This window comes from Penaeus japonicus, unplaced genomic scaffold (assembly GCF_977035675.1).
Source record: "Penaeus japonicus unplaced genomic scaffold, GWHDUDI00000001_assembly GWHDUDI00000018, whole genome shotgun sequence".
In the NCBI taxonomy this organism is placed as follows: Eukaryota; Metazoa; Arthropoda; class Malacostraca; order Decapoda; family Penaeidae; genus Penaeus; species Penaeus japonicus.
The window spans coordinates 28,834,076-28,846,575 of NW_028234420.1; the positions used below are offsets into that span (position 1 = coordinate 28,834,076).

Consider the following 12,500-nt stretch of genomic DNA (forward strand, 5'->3'; position numbering starts at 1 on the left):
TCCCGAACACGTCGATTTTCATGTAGTCTTGCAATTTCTTGGCTACTCTGCAAGTGGGAAGGAGTCTTAGTGTTATTTATTTATATTTTAAAGGTTAATTCCATTATATATACATATGTGTGTGTGTTTGTGTCTGTGTGTGTGTGTGTGTGTGTGTGTGTGTTTATACATATTACCAATACCGATAGTAACCAATATCAACATACAAGTCTCTCCCACTCGGCGGATGGCAGTTGGAGACGAACCACGCAGCGAGCTTGGTTTTCCCCGCAGCATAGTTCCGAGGCAGTGGATACACCAGCGGGTGTGGTCGGCGGATTACGAAACCGTAGCTGGAATGAACGGTGGGAGAATGGAGAGGGGTATACCTCTGTCTATCTGTCTTTCTCTTTCTCTCTCTTTCTCGTCATCTCTCTCCCTCTCTTTCTCTTTCTCTCTCTCTCTCTCTCTCTCTCTCTCTCTCTCTCTCTCTCTCTCTCTCTCTCCCTCTCTCAAACTTACTCTCTCACTCACTCTCTCCTTCCCTCTCCTTCCCTCTCCCTCTCCCCGTCTTATTCATCCTCTCCATACAAATTAAACTATCAATAGATATGACTACATCACTATTAACAACCCTATCTACTAAACAACACTTACCTACTTACAATCATAACAACTTACGCATTCAGGAAATCGGAGTCAAGTCTGTAGGTATAAGTCCAGTTGAAAGTGTATCTGAAGTCGATGATATTCCCCGGGTATGAGGCGGACTCCCTGACCCAGAGGACGTAGCGTGTGTGGGGACTCCTGAGGAAGAAGGAGAAGGAGGAGAGGAGGAGGAAGAGGAGGAGAGGGGGAGGAGGAGGGGAAGGAGGAGGGGGAGGAGGAGGAGAGGGGAGGATAAGGAGGAGGGGGAGGAGGAGGAGGGGAGGAGAGGGGGAGGAGGAGGAGGAGGAGGAGGGAGAGGAGGGGCAGGAGAGGGGGAGAAGGGGGAGGAGGAGGAGAGGTGTAAGGTGGCCGAATTGTGCGGTCAGCAGGCGTTTCTTGACAGAGTCTCGTTCAGCAATTTCAGGTAAAGGTGTCGGTGTGACACCGTGGTAGCGAGGAGAAGTCCAGACGAAGTTCAGGTTAACAGGGTTTATTCTTGGGCGGCAATGGTACAGTGGAGTTATGGTAACTCCCTCGGTGTCCCCCTTGTCTGGTGAGACTTTCCGAGGGGAGCGTTTATATCCAGGCCCGTAGGCTTGTTACATGACGTCATATGAATTCCTACGTGACGTCAATGTAGACCTATACCTATTGCTTTATATGGTTTGTAGAATAGGTTCTCTGAGTATAGTGGTTGTACTGTTTACATGAAAAGGCGTGGCGTGGCGCGCTTGGGCGGCCTGCGAGGAGCGTAGATATATATTTATAGAACAAGACATTAAGACTAAAAGAATCAGTACAGCTATATGAATGCAAATACAATTATATATATTGGATAACAGAACTTAATCAGCTGTTCTCAGATACAGCGTTACAAGTAATGCAATGTACAGAGTGCAGTGCTTTCACCGCTCTGCCACGCTACCGCGCCGGTCCCCGGCGCATACACAGTATGTCAGAGTAAATGCAAGGCACAAACAACGAGCTAAGTAAAATATCATAACATATATATATATCATAGCATAGATCATAAATATCGTATACATAATGCAAACACTGACATATATGGGCATATATAAGAATACAGTGTAGTGAGAGTACATAGAGTAAGATACATAACACGGGAGAATTCGGACTAAGATATAAAAATAATACCAAAAACAGTAAATACATGATAAACAGGAGGTGTGCCTAAAATATAGTACATATGACAAAATAAATAGCAAAATAGTGAGGTAATGAAAAACAGTGAACGTGAGAGGCAAGGAAATCTGAATAATGACAACAAAGCAAATAGTATAATAACGAACAAAACTATAGACCAAAGGACAGGAGCATCGCTTTCGGGTGCTAATCTATAGGATGGCTAGCACTTACAGGCTCGGAAACCATCTGTAGAGATTTCTATAAACAAACCAAAATAAAACAACGACGGGATGGGTGGATGGTGAACCGCTCGGAGTCGAGTCGGCAGATAACGAGGGAGGAAAAGAGCGTCTGTGACCTTGATGTGTGCGTGTGTGTTGTGGCAGCAGAGAAGTATAGGATGTCTGCATCAGGTAATGTGAGGGGAAAAATGAAGAGTGAATATTTGGGTATTCATCTAGGAGATATGTTAGCGTTACTCGGGTGTAGTCTGTTGAATTCGTCTTCGTAGTATTTGCTTGCAAGCTTAAGCGTATCGAAATGGAACCATGACTGAGCATTATTTATGAGCGATTTGCAAAGGGCTTTATTATTTCTGACTTGTACATGAAATGGTCCCTCAAATTTGGGTGATAGCTTTGGCATGGGAGGAGCCTTGTCAATAACTAGGTGAAAAACTAATACACCAATGTCTATATCTTTACGTCGTGCGAGGCAATGTTGTTGGGCTATAATCTTGTCCCGCTCGACTTGTAGGTGTTCACGTGCTTGTTTGTAAATTTCCTGTTTTCTAGCAATAGTCAATCTTACAAAGTCATCTGTGTATACAGGGGAGGGGTTCTGTTCAATAAGCTCATAGGGGAGTCTTCTGTCTTCACCATAAAGAATGAAGTGTGGAATGTCACCTAAAGTGCTGTGGTAAGTGCTGTTGATAGCCATTTGAATAATGGGGATCCATTCATCCCAGTCTAATGAGTGTGTTGAGTGTGGCACGGAGCATGTTTAGAATAGTGCGATTTAATCTCTCTGTAATACCATTTGCTTGCGGCCTATAAGGTAAGACGTTAATTTTCTTCACTTGAAGAGTTTCGCAAATTGATTGTAGCAACGAGTTGTTGAATTCAGTTCCGTTGTCAGAGACTAATTCATCAGGTGATATGTCTACAAATAATATTCTCTAAGAAAGCTCGTGCTATGGTTAGTGCTGACTTATCAGGAATGGGGATTAGTTCACAGTAGCGTGAGAAATTGTCGATGAAGACAAGTAAATAGCGGTTATTTGCAGCGGAAGTAGCAAAACCGGAAAGAATGTCAACACTAACACGTTGGAAGGGGCGTTCAGGAATATCATATGTCAGAGAGGGAGCAGGTGCCGAAGTGGAACCTTTGTAAAGGGGGCAGATTTGGCATTTCTTAATGTGTTCAATAACACGGGGTCCCATTCTAGGGAAGAAATAACGACTACGTGCGGTCTGTACCGCTTTGTCAATGCCCGCATGGGCTGCTGTGGGTGCTTCATGTAGAAGCTGCAGTACCGTGGGTACGAGCGACTCGGGTATAACGAGCTGTGTGTAAATATGGCGTTGTCTACAGCCGCGCGACCTCTTGGGGCGGAACGTCGAAAAAGTATACCGTCTTGTAAGTACAAATCTCTCGTGGGAACATATCTACGTGGTGGTAGAGGGCGGGAAGGGTCCTTTTCCAATGACTGAATTAAGTCCTTATAGAGTACAGCTTCTCTTTGCTTTGTACGTAAGTCATCTGCATCCAACACGTCTAAGTGTGAGACAGGAATTCTAGAAAGGGAATCTGCAACCTTATTACTTGCACCTGGAGTGTATCGTATTACTGGATTAAATTCTAATAGCGTATCTATCCATCTGGCTTGTCGACCGCTAGGGGACTTGGATTCTGCGAGGAGGTGACACAGGGGCCTATGATCTGTTAAGACTTCAATATCGTAACCTAGAATAAGTTCTCTAAAGTGTTTAAGTGCCCATACAACAGCTAATGACTCTAAATCTGTAGCACTGTAACGAGTCTCAGCGGAATTCAGTCTTCTACTGGCAAATGCAATAGGTCGTAGTCGACCGTTAGTCTTTTGCATGAGGGCTGCACCTAGACCCAAAGTGGAGGCATCAGTGGCTAATGTGAAAGGACTATCAAAATCAGGGAAGGTGAGAACAGGGGCCTGGGTAAGAAGAGACTTTAGCATATCAAAAGAACTTAGTTGTTCATCATTCCATGTGAACAGGACGTCTTCAGAGAAGAGGCGAGTTAAGGGGGCAGCAATATCAGCAAAACTTCTTATGAAGAGCCTTCAAGAACAAGGAAGGACTTAACTTGCGTAACGTCTGTCGGCAATGAAAATTACAATATCATCCATGTTCATTGAAATTCGTTTGAGTCCATCCGAATCAATATTATGGCCAAGGTATTCGATTTGTTTCTGAGAAACATGCATCTTTACTCCTTCCTTGAATGGCAGTCTAAAGGTACTCGAAAAAAAAAAATCCTTGCTGCAAAACAATTGTTGAAAGTACTGAGTGGCCAGTGCTTATATCCTGTAAGAGGAGGCGTTAACTAGGGATTGGATAAAGAACAGATATGCTGAGGCAAATTAGACGTCTGTAGTCTATAACTGGGCGTGACGAGCCATCTTTCTCAGGTACAAATATCATAGGGCGCTCCATGGCGATGTGCTTGGGTCATTTAAATCGAGTTCGATTAACTTGCTTGTTTGCTTTCCAAAATCTTGCTTGCGGCTGTGCGGGACGCGATAAGCAGGAATGTATACTGGGCGTTCGGCATTTTCTAAGAAAAAAATTAGAATATCTGTACGTCCGATGGGACGGTCTTGACTGGGGAGCAACTGAGGAAACTCTGTGAATAGTCTTTCCAATACTACATTTCCTTCGGGAATCTCGACAGGAGGGAAAACATGCTTTGCAACATTCGGGACTGCAGGTGTTGGCGAGCCAGGGGCAGGCGTGGCGATGGCGGCCGGCATAGGAACAGGGAAGTCATGCTCAACTACCGGGAGGTGCGTGACTTCGCAGTCAACCACTCTCGTGCACGCTCCAGGCAAACCGGGGTCACGTTAACGTTGATCAGACGTAACGCAAATTGACCATCCTTCGCCGTGTAAAGCGCCGGTAGGGCTACTAAACCATGAACCTACACCATCGGACACACCAGTACCGTGCCATTCGCAAATGGCACGCTCACCGGCACCATACAATCCGTGAATGGTGGCAATGTGATACTTTCATTAGTTACGCAAAAGGGTGCATCGGACGCTGGGGTTTGTGAAGTGCTGTGAGCCGTCGTGCTCGGACTTCGAAGAACACAATACATCAACAGGCGCTGAGGAGACTGGGTCCTCAGGTGACGGGAGCATCGGCGCATACAGTTTTTCGGGCCGGGAATCAACGTAAACTTCAACAGGCGCTGAGGAGACTGCGTCCTCAGGTAGCATCGGCGCGTTCAACTTCGCGGGCCGGGAATCATCATAAACACGACAGGCGTGGCTGGTACGACAGCGGGCACGCGGGGAAACCTTGAGGAGACTGGGTCCTCGTGTGACGGCGGCGACGGCGCATTTTCTTTGCGGGCTGGGAAACAGCATAAACATCAACAGGCGTGGCTGGTACGACAGCGGGCACGCGGGGAAACCTTGAGGAGACTGGGTCCTCGTGTGACGGCGGCAACGGCGCATTCTTCTTTGCGGGCTGGGAAACAGCATAAACATCAACAGGCGTGGCTGGTACGACAGCGGGCACGCGGGGAAACCTTGAGGAGACTGGGTCCTCGTGTGACGGCGGCAACGGCGCATTCTTCTTTGCGGGCTGGGAAACAGCATAAACATCAACAGGCGTGGCTGGTACGACAGCGGGCACGCGGGGAAACCTTGAGGAGACTGGGTCCTCGTGTGACGGCGGCAACGGCGCATTCTTCTTTGCGGGCTGGGAAACAGCATAAACATCAACAGGCGTGGCTGGTACGACAGCGGGCACGCGGGGAAACCTTGAGGAGACTGGGTCCTCGTGTGACGGCGGCAACGGCGCATTCTTCTTTGCGGGCTGGGAAACAGCATAAACATCAACAGGCGTGGCTGGTACGACAGCGGGCACGCGGGGAAACCTTGAGGAGACTGGGTCCTCGTGTGACGGCGGCAACGGCGCATTCATCTTTGCGTGCCAGGAATCAGCATAAACATCGACAGGCGTGGCTGGTACGACAGCGGGCACGCAGGGAAACCTTGAGTCAACATCATGCGCACTAGATGATGTGAGAACTGAGTTACAACGATGCCATGCTTGGCTGGGAGTACAAATTCCAAGAATAGCTAAATCAACTGCAGGAACGATGCTGATGGCACTACCAGAGTCAATAAAAGCGTAAACATCTTTTCCATTTACCTGTGTGTACAAGAGAGTGGTACCGCAAGAGGGCACGTCATTACGTGTCTTGACCGTAGCTAAGCAGGCAATGTAGTCAAGGGATCGAATTGATCCTGTGGATGAGCATCTAAAAAATTAGTGGCAACTGAAGACCGTGCGCGTCTCGTGTACAACTTATTCTTTGTATGCCGTACGAGGTCAGGGAATGTGTGGCACTCATACCACCTGTGACCTACGTTCTGATGATAAGGGCAGTAAGGTTTATCTCGGCAATCGCGAGCTATGTGTCCAGAGCGAAGGCATTGGTAACAGGCATCTGCAGAGGGTAACCAGGCATTTCCATCGCGACGTGGGCGTGCACCTCGGTGCTGGTGATAATTCTTACGGTTGTTATTTCGGTATGGCATACGACCGGGAGAGTTGAACATGTCAGACATTACGTATTTACTTGGAGGGGGCAGACTAATCATCAAGAGAAACACTATTAGAAACGCCAAACAATCTTTCTTAAATGCTGCTATGACAGTGCTAAGTGTTGTTTCACTGGCATCCTTACTTAAGGCTTTCAATAACTGAGCAAAGGCAGTCTTAATCTCTGTTTGAAAAAGCAGATCATTGTGGGCGACAGACTTAAGTTTCAAGGACGTTAATTTATCATACTCTAGCCATACATTTGCTTCACTACTTGCAAAATAATCACCAAAGGTTTTCTTGAACTCCGTCCATGGGTTTTCATCCATATCAATACTTTTAAAAAGGGTGAATATTTCAGGCACACTTAGGTCAATGCGTTGGGCAACATGTTGCATGCATTTGTGTTGGAAGTCAACAGAGTTCCTGTCAATATTAGGCTCAGTGGAAAGTACATATGATTCAGTGTCATGAAACAGAGTTGATGTTGATACTTTTCCTGTACCGTCAAACTTGGGGATTGATGTAGACATGTTAGATCTTGATGGGTAGTTAGAGAGAGGATGGGAGAGGGCGGTGCGTTGTCAGCAAGGTGTGTGTGTGTGTGTGTATGACACTGTACGTGCGTTAGCTCTAAGGGAGAGAGACGTGTTTAGAAATGTTCTATGTGTCGCCAGTGTCAGTTGTAACTCCTAAAATGTGGTATTTGCTTTTTCAGCTAAATTTCTGTTACGTAACACAAGTTGTCGTTTAACAGCTGGAAGTTTAGGTATGTAGGAAACCAGAAGAGAAACGTCAGAATGAATGAATGAGTTATTTAAAAGGTACGACTCGTGACTGAGGCAACGTTAGTGAGTGTTTTCTGTTTATATGGGAAACTAAACAAATCGTCTCTGCGGTCACGGGGAGAGTGGTAACAGTCTCCTTGTAATACGGTGTACTTGGAGAAAATGAAATCGTAACACGGGAAAAAATAACAGGTCAGATACACTTTAAAAAATCGTCACACATGGGAAAATGTACAAAGAGCGGAAAAAAAATCCTAAATTACAATCCTGACTAAAAAAAAAATTGTGCCTTGACAAAAACTCTGACTAACCTTGTTTCTTCGTTGTCAGCGGTACGTCTGCAGGTGATGTTCTGTGTTTTCTTCGTTGTCAGCGGTACGTCTGTAGGTGATGGTCTGTGTGTCGTATCGATGCCTTTACGTCTGGTGCTCTTCACTGGAATCCCAGACTTCGGCTCTGGGTCGGGCACGGCTGGGCCTGTAATTCCCTCGTAGGGCGGACTGAGGCGCCTTCTGGTTAACGATGGTAACGGTGGCACACTTGGGTTGCGATGTGTGCGTAAGATGGCAACACGCTTGATTGACGGTGCGTGTGCGGCAGAGTTTTCCGTGGAGACAGCACGGACAGCAGGTCTGCTAGCAGTGTTCAGCAGAGAGGGGACACCTGTTGGCTTGTTTGAATTGGATGCTGCTACTTGATGGGACCTGTTCGTCTGGCAGGGTCAGGGCTTATCTCTTCGTCTGGTCGGAGGCAGGACTTGTGGGAGATCGAATCCCGACGCTGTTCACCACTGTAAGGTGGCCGAATTGTGCGGTCAGCAGGCGTTTCTTGACAGAGTCTCGTTCAGCAATTTCAGGTAAAGGTGTCGGTGTGACACCGTGGTAGCGAGGAGAAGTCCAGACGAAGTTCAGGTTAACAGGGTTTATTCTTGGGCGGCAATGGTACAGTGGAGTTATGGTAACTCCCTCGGTGTCCCCCTTGTCTGGTGAGACTTTCCGAGGGGAGCGTTTATATCCAGGCCCGTAGGCTTGTTACATGACGTCATATGAATTCCTACGTGACGTCAATGTAGACCTATACCTATTGCTTTATATGGTTTGTAGAATAGGTTCTCTGAGTATAGTGGTTGTACTGTTTACATGAAAAGGCGTGGCGTGGCGCGCTTGGGCGGCCTGCGAGGAGCGTAGATATATATTTATAGAACAAGACATTAAGACTAAAAGAATCAGTACAGCTATATGAATGCAAATACAATTATATATATTGGATAACAGAACTTAATCAGCTGTTCTCAGATACAGCGTTACAAGTAATGCAATGTACAGAGTGCAGTGCTTTCAAGAGGGATAGGAAGAGAAGAGGGGGAGGAGGAGGAGGAGAAGAAGAAAGGGGAAGAGAAGAAGGAGCAAGTTATAAAACAGGAAGCGGATGACGAGAATTAAAAAAGAGTGACGGAATGGAAGGGCAGGAAGAGAAGAAAAAGAAGGTGGATGAGGAGTTGGAAGATGAAAGCGGAGAAGGGATAGGAAGGAGATGAAAAAAATCAAATCATTAATAACTCAAAATAAGCAATCCAGCATACAGCGTGTGTGTTAACTCCCCCCCCACACACACACAAAAAAAAAATAAAATAAATAAAATAAATAATAACAGATAAATAATAATAATATAAAAAAGATAAAGAGTGATCTGTACGAATCCTGTGACATCATGACGTCGTTACGACTACATATGTGTGTGTGTGTGTGTGTGTATAAGATATGTTTATGTACATAGATTCTTTAACAAATATGCCCCTGGTATTTCTTATTCATATATAGGCCAATAGGGGATTTTCAGGTGCGTCCAGACGATGCCTTTTTTCATTTAATTTTACGCAATTTCGTCCAGGTTATTCAGCAAGCAAACGATGCCCGCCCCTGACGCCTGCAGGATTATTCCCAATAGAGTCTCTTGCGCTCTCCATGTTTTACGGACCTGCTATTATTGCGCTTTTCCTCTCCTCTCGACAATTTTCGGGTAAGCGAAAAACACAATGTCTCTAGATGGGACGGAAAGGGTGCTCCACTTCCTAGAATACCACAGAAGATATGAGGTTCAGTGGAAATCAGATTGAAAGGACTTTTCCACTAGGGAGTTGAGAAGATGTTAAATATTCAAAGTTCGAAATTTCACTCAGTCTTTTGCCAAAGGTTATTTATGTCTGTTGTAAGAGATTATTTCCTTTTTGCAGAATTGAAGAAGAATATACCCTGTCTTTTTTTTTCTTGTGAAGGTGATCGTTTAGTCTCTTTTCTACGAGACATTTTGATAGAAATGAAATATAATGTTTCAGTCGGTCTGTTGTTAAGCGTCGGCGTTCTTTCTTTTGTTAGAGAGATTTTCATGTTCATATATCTAAGAACCCAGTGAAGGGGCTTTTAGATACTAAAGTATAAGTATATCTTTCTATTTTTTAGCTCTCAGAATATTTTTGTGTTAATTCTTAGTAGGACCCTCCAGAACCGATGTCTAGAATACCTTAAACAAGTAACCCAAACCAGTATATGAGTCCTCTGTTACCAAAGAACGCAGTGTTAGAGGAAGTCCTGAATTCTGCATTATTGTTTTCAATTGAGAAATTAAATTATTTTCAATGCCCTTTTTTGTGAAAAATGATATATATCCAATACATGCACAAACACATTCGTTCTGAAATGCTTTCTACCCCCTCCCCCACCCCCCCTTTTCGCCTGCATTTAGTCATTCGATTGGCGTGAGTGGCACCGGCGCGGTCAAAGGGTGGGCCACCGAAACATTTGTTCAACTAAGGCTACATGCGATCAGTAAGTGGCGAGGCTTTTAACCTTCATGTGTCTTTCATTATGACGCGCTTATCACAAGGAGCTGGACATTACCTGGTCGTACATTTTGAATGATAAGATGAACAGAATGGTAGATAATATAAGTAGATTCCAGAGATAATGCGATTGTTATGATGGCAATGGTAGTGACAGTAAAGGTATTGTTAATAACAATAATACTAACAATAGTGATAACGATGATAAGAGTTATGATGACGATTATAGTAATGATGCGAACAATAAAGCATTACCAATACCATTATCACGATAGTAATAGTATCATTAACAAAAATAAATAATAGTCAAAAAGTTCAAACAAGACGAAAAATCAAAGAAAAAGAAGGACAAGATTTTCTCTCACCTTACCGCCGGCAGAGACATATCTCCAGACCGCGAGTGCCAGATGACAGCATCCACCTCCTCCAAAGGAAACTTGCTTCTGTCACTCGTTGCAAAGCAGGCATCCACTTTGCACCGCGCTTGCTTGAAGAGCTCATGTCCCTCGCCGAACCCAAAGTGCTTGTCTTGATAGGCCTAGGGTAAGAAGAAGGGGGTTTCGTTTATTGGGTTTGGTCGCGTATTGTTATGACCGATGTGTTTTTCTTTGGTTTGCGTGTTGTCATAGGTGTGTTTGTGTGTCATGGGCGATGTGCTGTTTGTATTCCTTTGGTTTGCGTTTTGTCATGAGTGTGTGCATGTCATGAGTGAAGAGGGATGTATGTGTTTCTCTCGGTCGAGCATTACCAAGAGCGATGTGTTTTGAGGATTTCTTTGGGTAATGTGCTGCCATGAACGCATTTAGCATTTCTCTTGTGCATTGTCATGAGTGCATGACAGCAAGGCCCATTAGCGTACGAGCGTCACGAACGATGTGGTCTATCAATATTTCTTTAGTTCATGCATTCCCATGAGCGTGTGTAAATCATGGTCAAAGTAAGTCATGGATTCCTTTTGGTTCGTGCAATGTAAATTGTTGGTGAGACTTATTTTATGAGCTTTGAATAAGAGATGAAGCTGGGTCTTGAATCATGTATTTCTTTGGTCATGCTTTGTCCTGAGTTTACTTTGAACGTTGACATGTTTGTTTGTTTGATATTGTTCATGTTGGTCTTTTGTTTTGGAATTGGTTTCCATTTGTTAGCTGTAGGCTTGATATCCTTGATAACTGCATCGATCATATTGACAAACAACGATGCACAAATGAAACGAAAAAGAACGGTCGAGAGAACACGACCAGACGAACAATAATCAATCTTGTAAAACAATGCAGGACGTAAAATGTTAACAGAGAAACAGGACACAGAATTGAAGAAAGGTCAATAAACTGCAGAAATAATTCAATCCACAATACAAAACAAGGACTATAATACCACCGGACATTATAGAAACAACACTCAACACTATACATCAATACACAACAACACAACAGAAACACAACTTCAAACTCACGTCGTTCCAGAACAAAATCTTCTTCAAAGGTCGCTCCTTTGGAACGGGAGGATCCTCTGTGTCCTGAGGTTGTTCCTCTATAACATTTGGTGCCTCGGGTTCTCTGATTCGGTTCACGGGGGTTATGTGTTCTTCTGTTCCTGGGAGGGTCTGGACGGCATCCATAGAGGTATAGGATTGTCTGTGAGAAACGAGTTATATTTTTACATTACCTTGTCTGTGAGGAGCGAGTTGAATATTCTTTATTTCTGTCAATTTGTTCATTTGATACGAAATGTGTAGTTGTTATTTCACGGTTTCTTACTCGTCAAACAATATGACATCTGTTTTAATAAACTTTCATTATTAATGTTGATGCTTGTATTGGTGTATATATTTGTGTGTGTGTGTGTGTGTGTGTGTAGGGGTGGGGTGGGGTGCGTGCGTGTGTGTGTGTATGTTTACACGTTTACGTTTGATTGTACAAAAATACACACACACACACATAAATCTTACCGAGGCTGCTCATAGACCATGTAGCTGGAGAGACAAGGTGACCAGAGCAGAATCAGGCACGTTATTGCGCCGAGGGCTATCAGGTGGGCGAAAAGCCTCTGTTAAGATTATTGTCATTATCATTACTATATTTGCTGTTGTTGTTATTGGTTACTGCTATTGCTCCTTTTGTTGTTGTTTTAATTACCATTATCCCATTACTGGTAGTGATCGTAGTAGTAGTAGTAGTAGTAGTAGTAATAATAGTAGTGGTAGTAGTAGTAATAGTAATAATAATAGTAGTAGTAGTGGTAGTAGTAGTAGTAGTAGTAGTAGTAGTAATAGTAGTAGTAGTGGTA

General features: G+C 44.3%; 1 protein-coding gene across 1 annotated transcript in view; it reads right to left on the reverse strand.

Annotated features, from left to right (window-relative positions):
* Positions 1 to 12,500, reverse strand: part of LOC122253433 (lewis-type alpha-(1,3)-fucosyltransferase-like) — a 22,246-nt gene that overhangs the window by 6,454 nt on the left and 3,292 nt on the right. The window contains exons 2-7 of the mRNA XM_086546409.1: positions 12,163 to 12,260; positions 11,668 to 11,848; positions 10,580 to 10,752; positions 661 to 786; positions 207 to 332; positions 1 to 47 (exon numbers count right to left, since the gene is read on the reverse strand). The exon at positions 1 to 47 is cut by the window's left edge and continues 133 nt beyond it. Coding sequence (XP_086402535.1) covers positions 1 to 47; positions 207 to 332; positions 661 to 786; positions 10,580 to 10,752; positions 11,668 to 11,848; positions 12,163 to 12,260 — 751 coding nt within the window. The remainder of the gene's footprint in view (positions 48 to 206; positions 333 to 660; positions 787 to 10,579; positions 10,753 to 11,667; positions 11,849 to 12,162; positions 12,261 to 12,500) is intronic.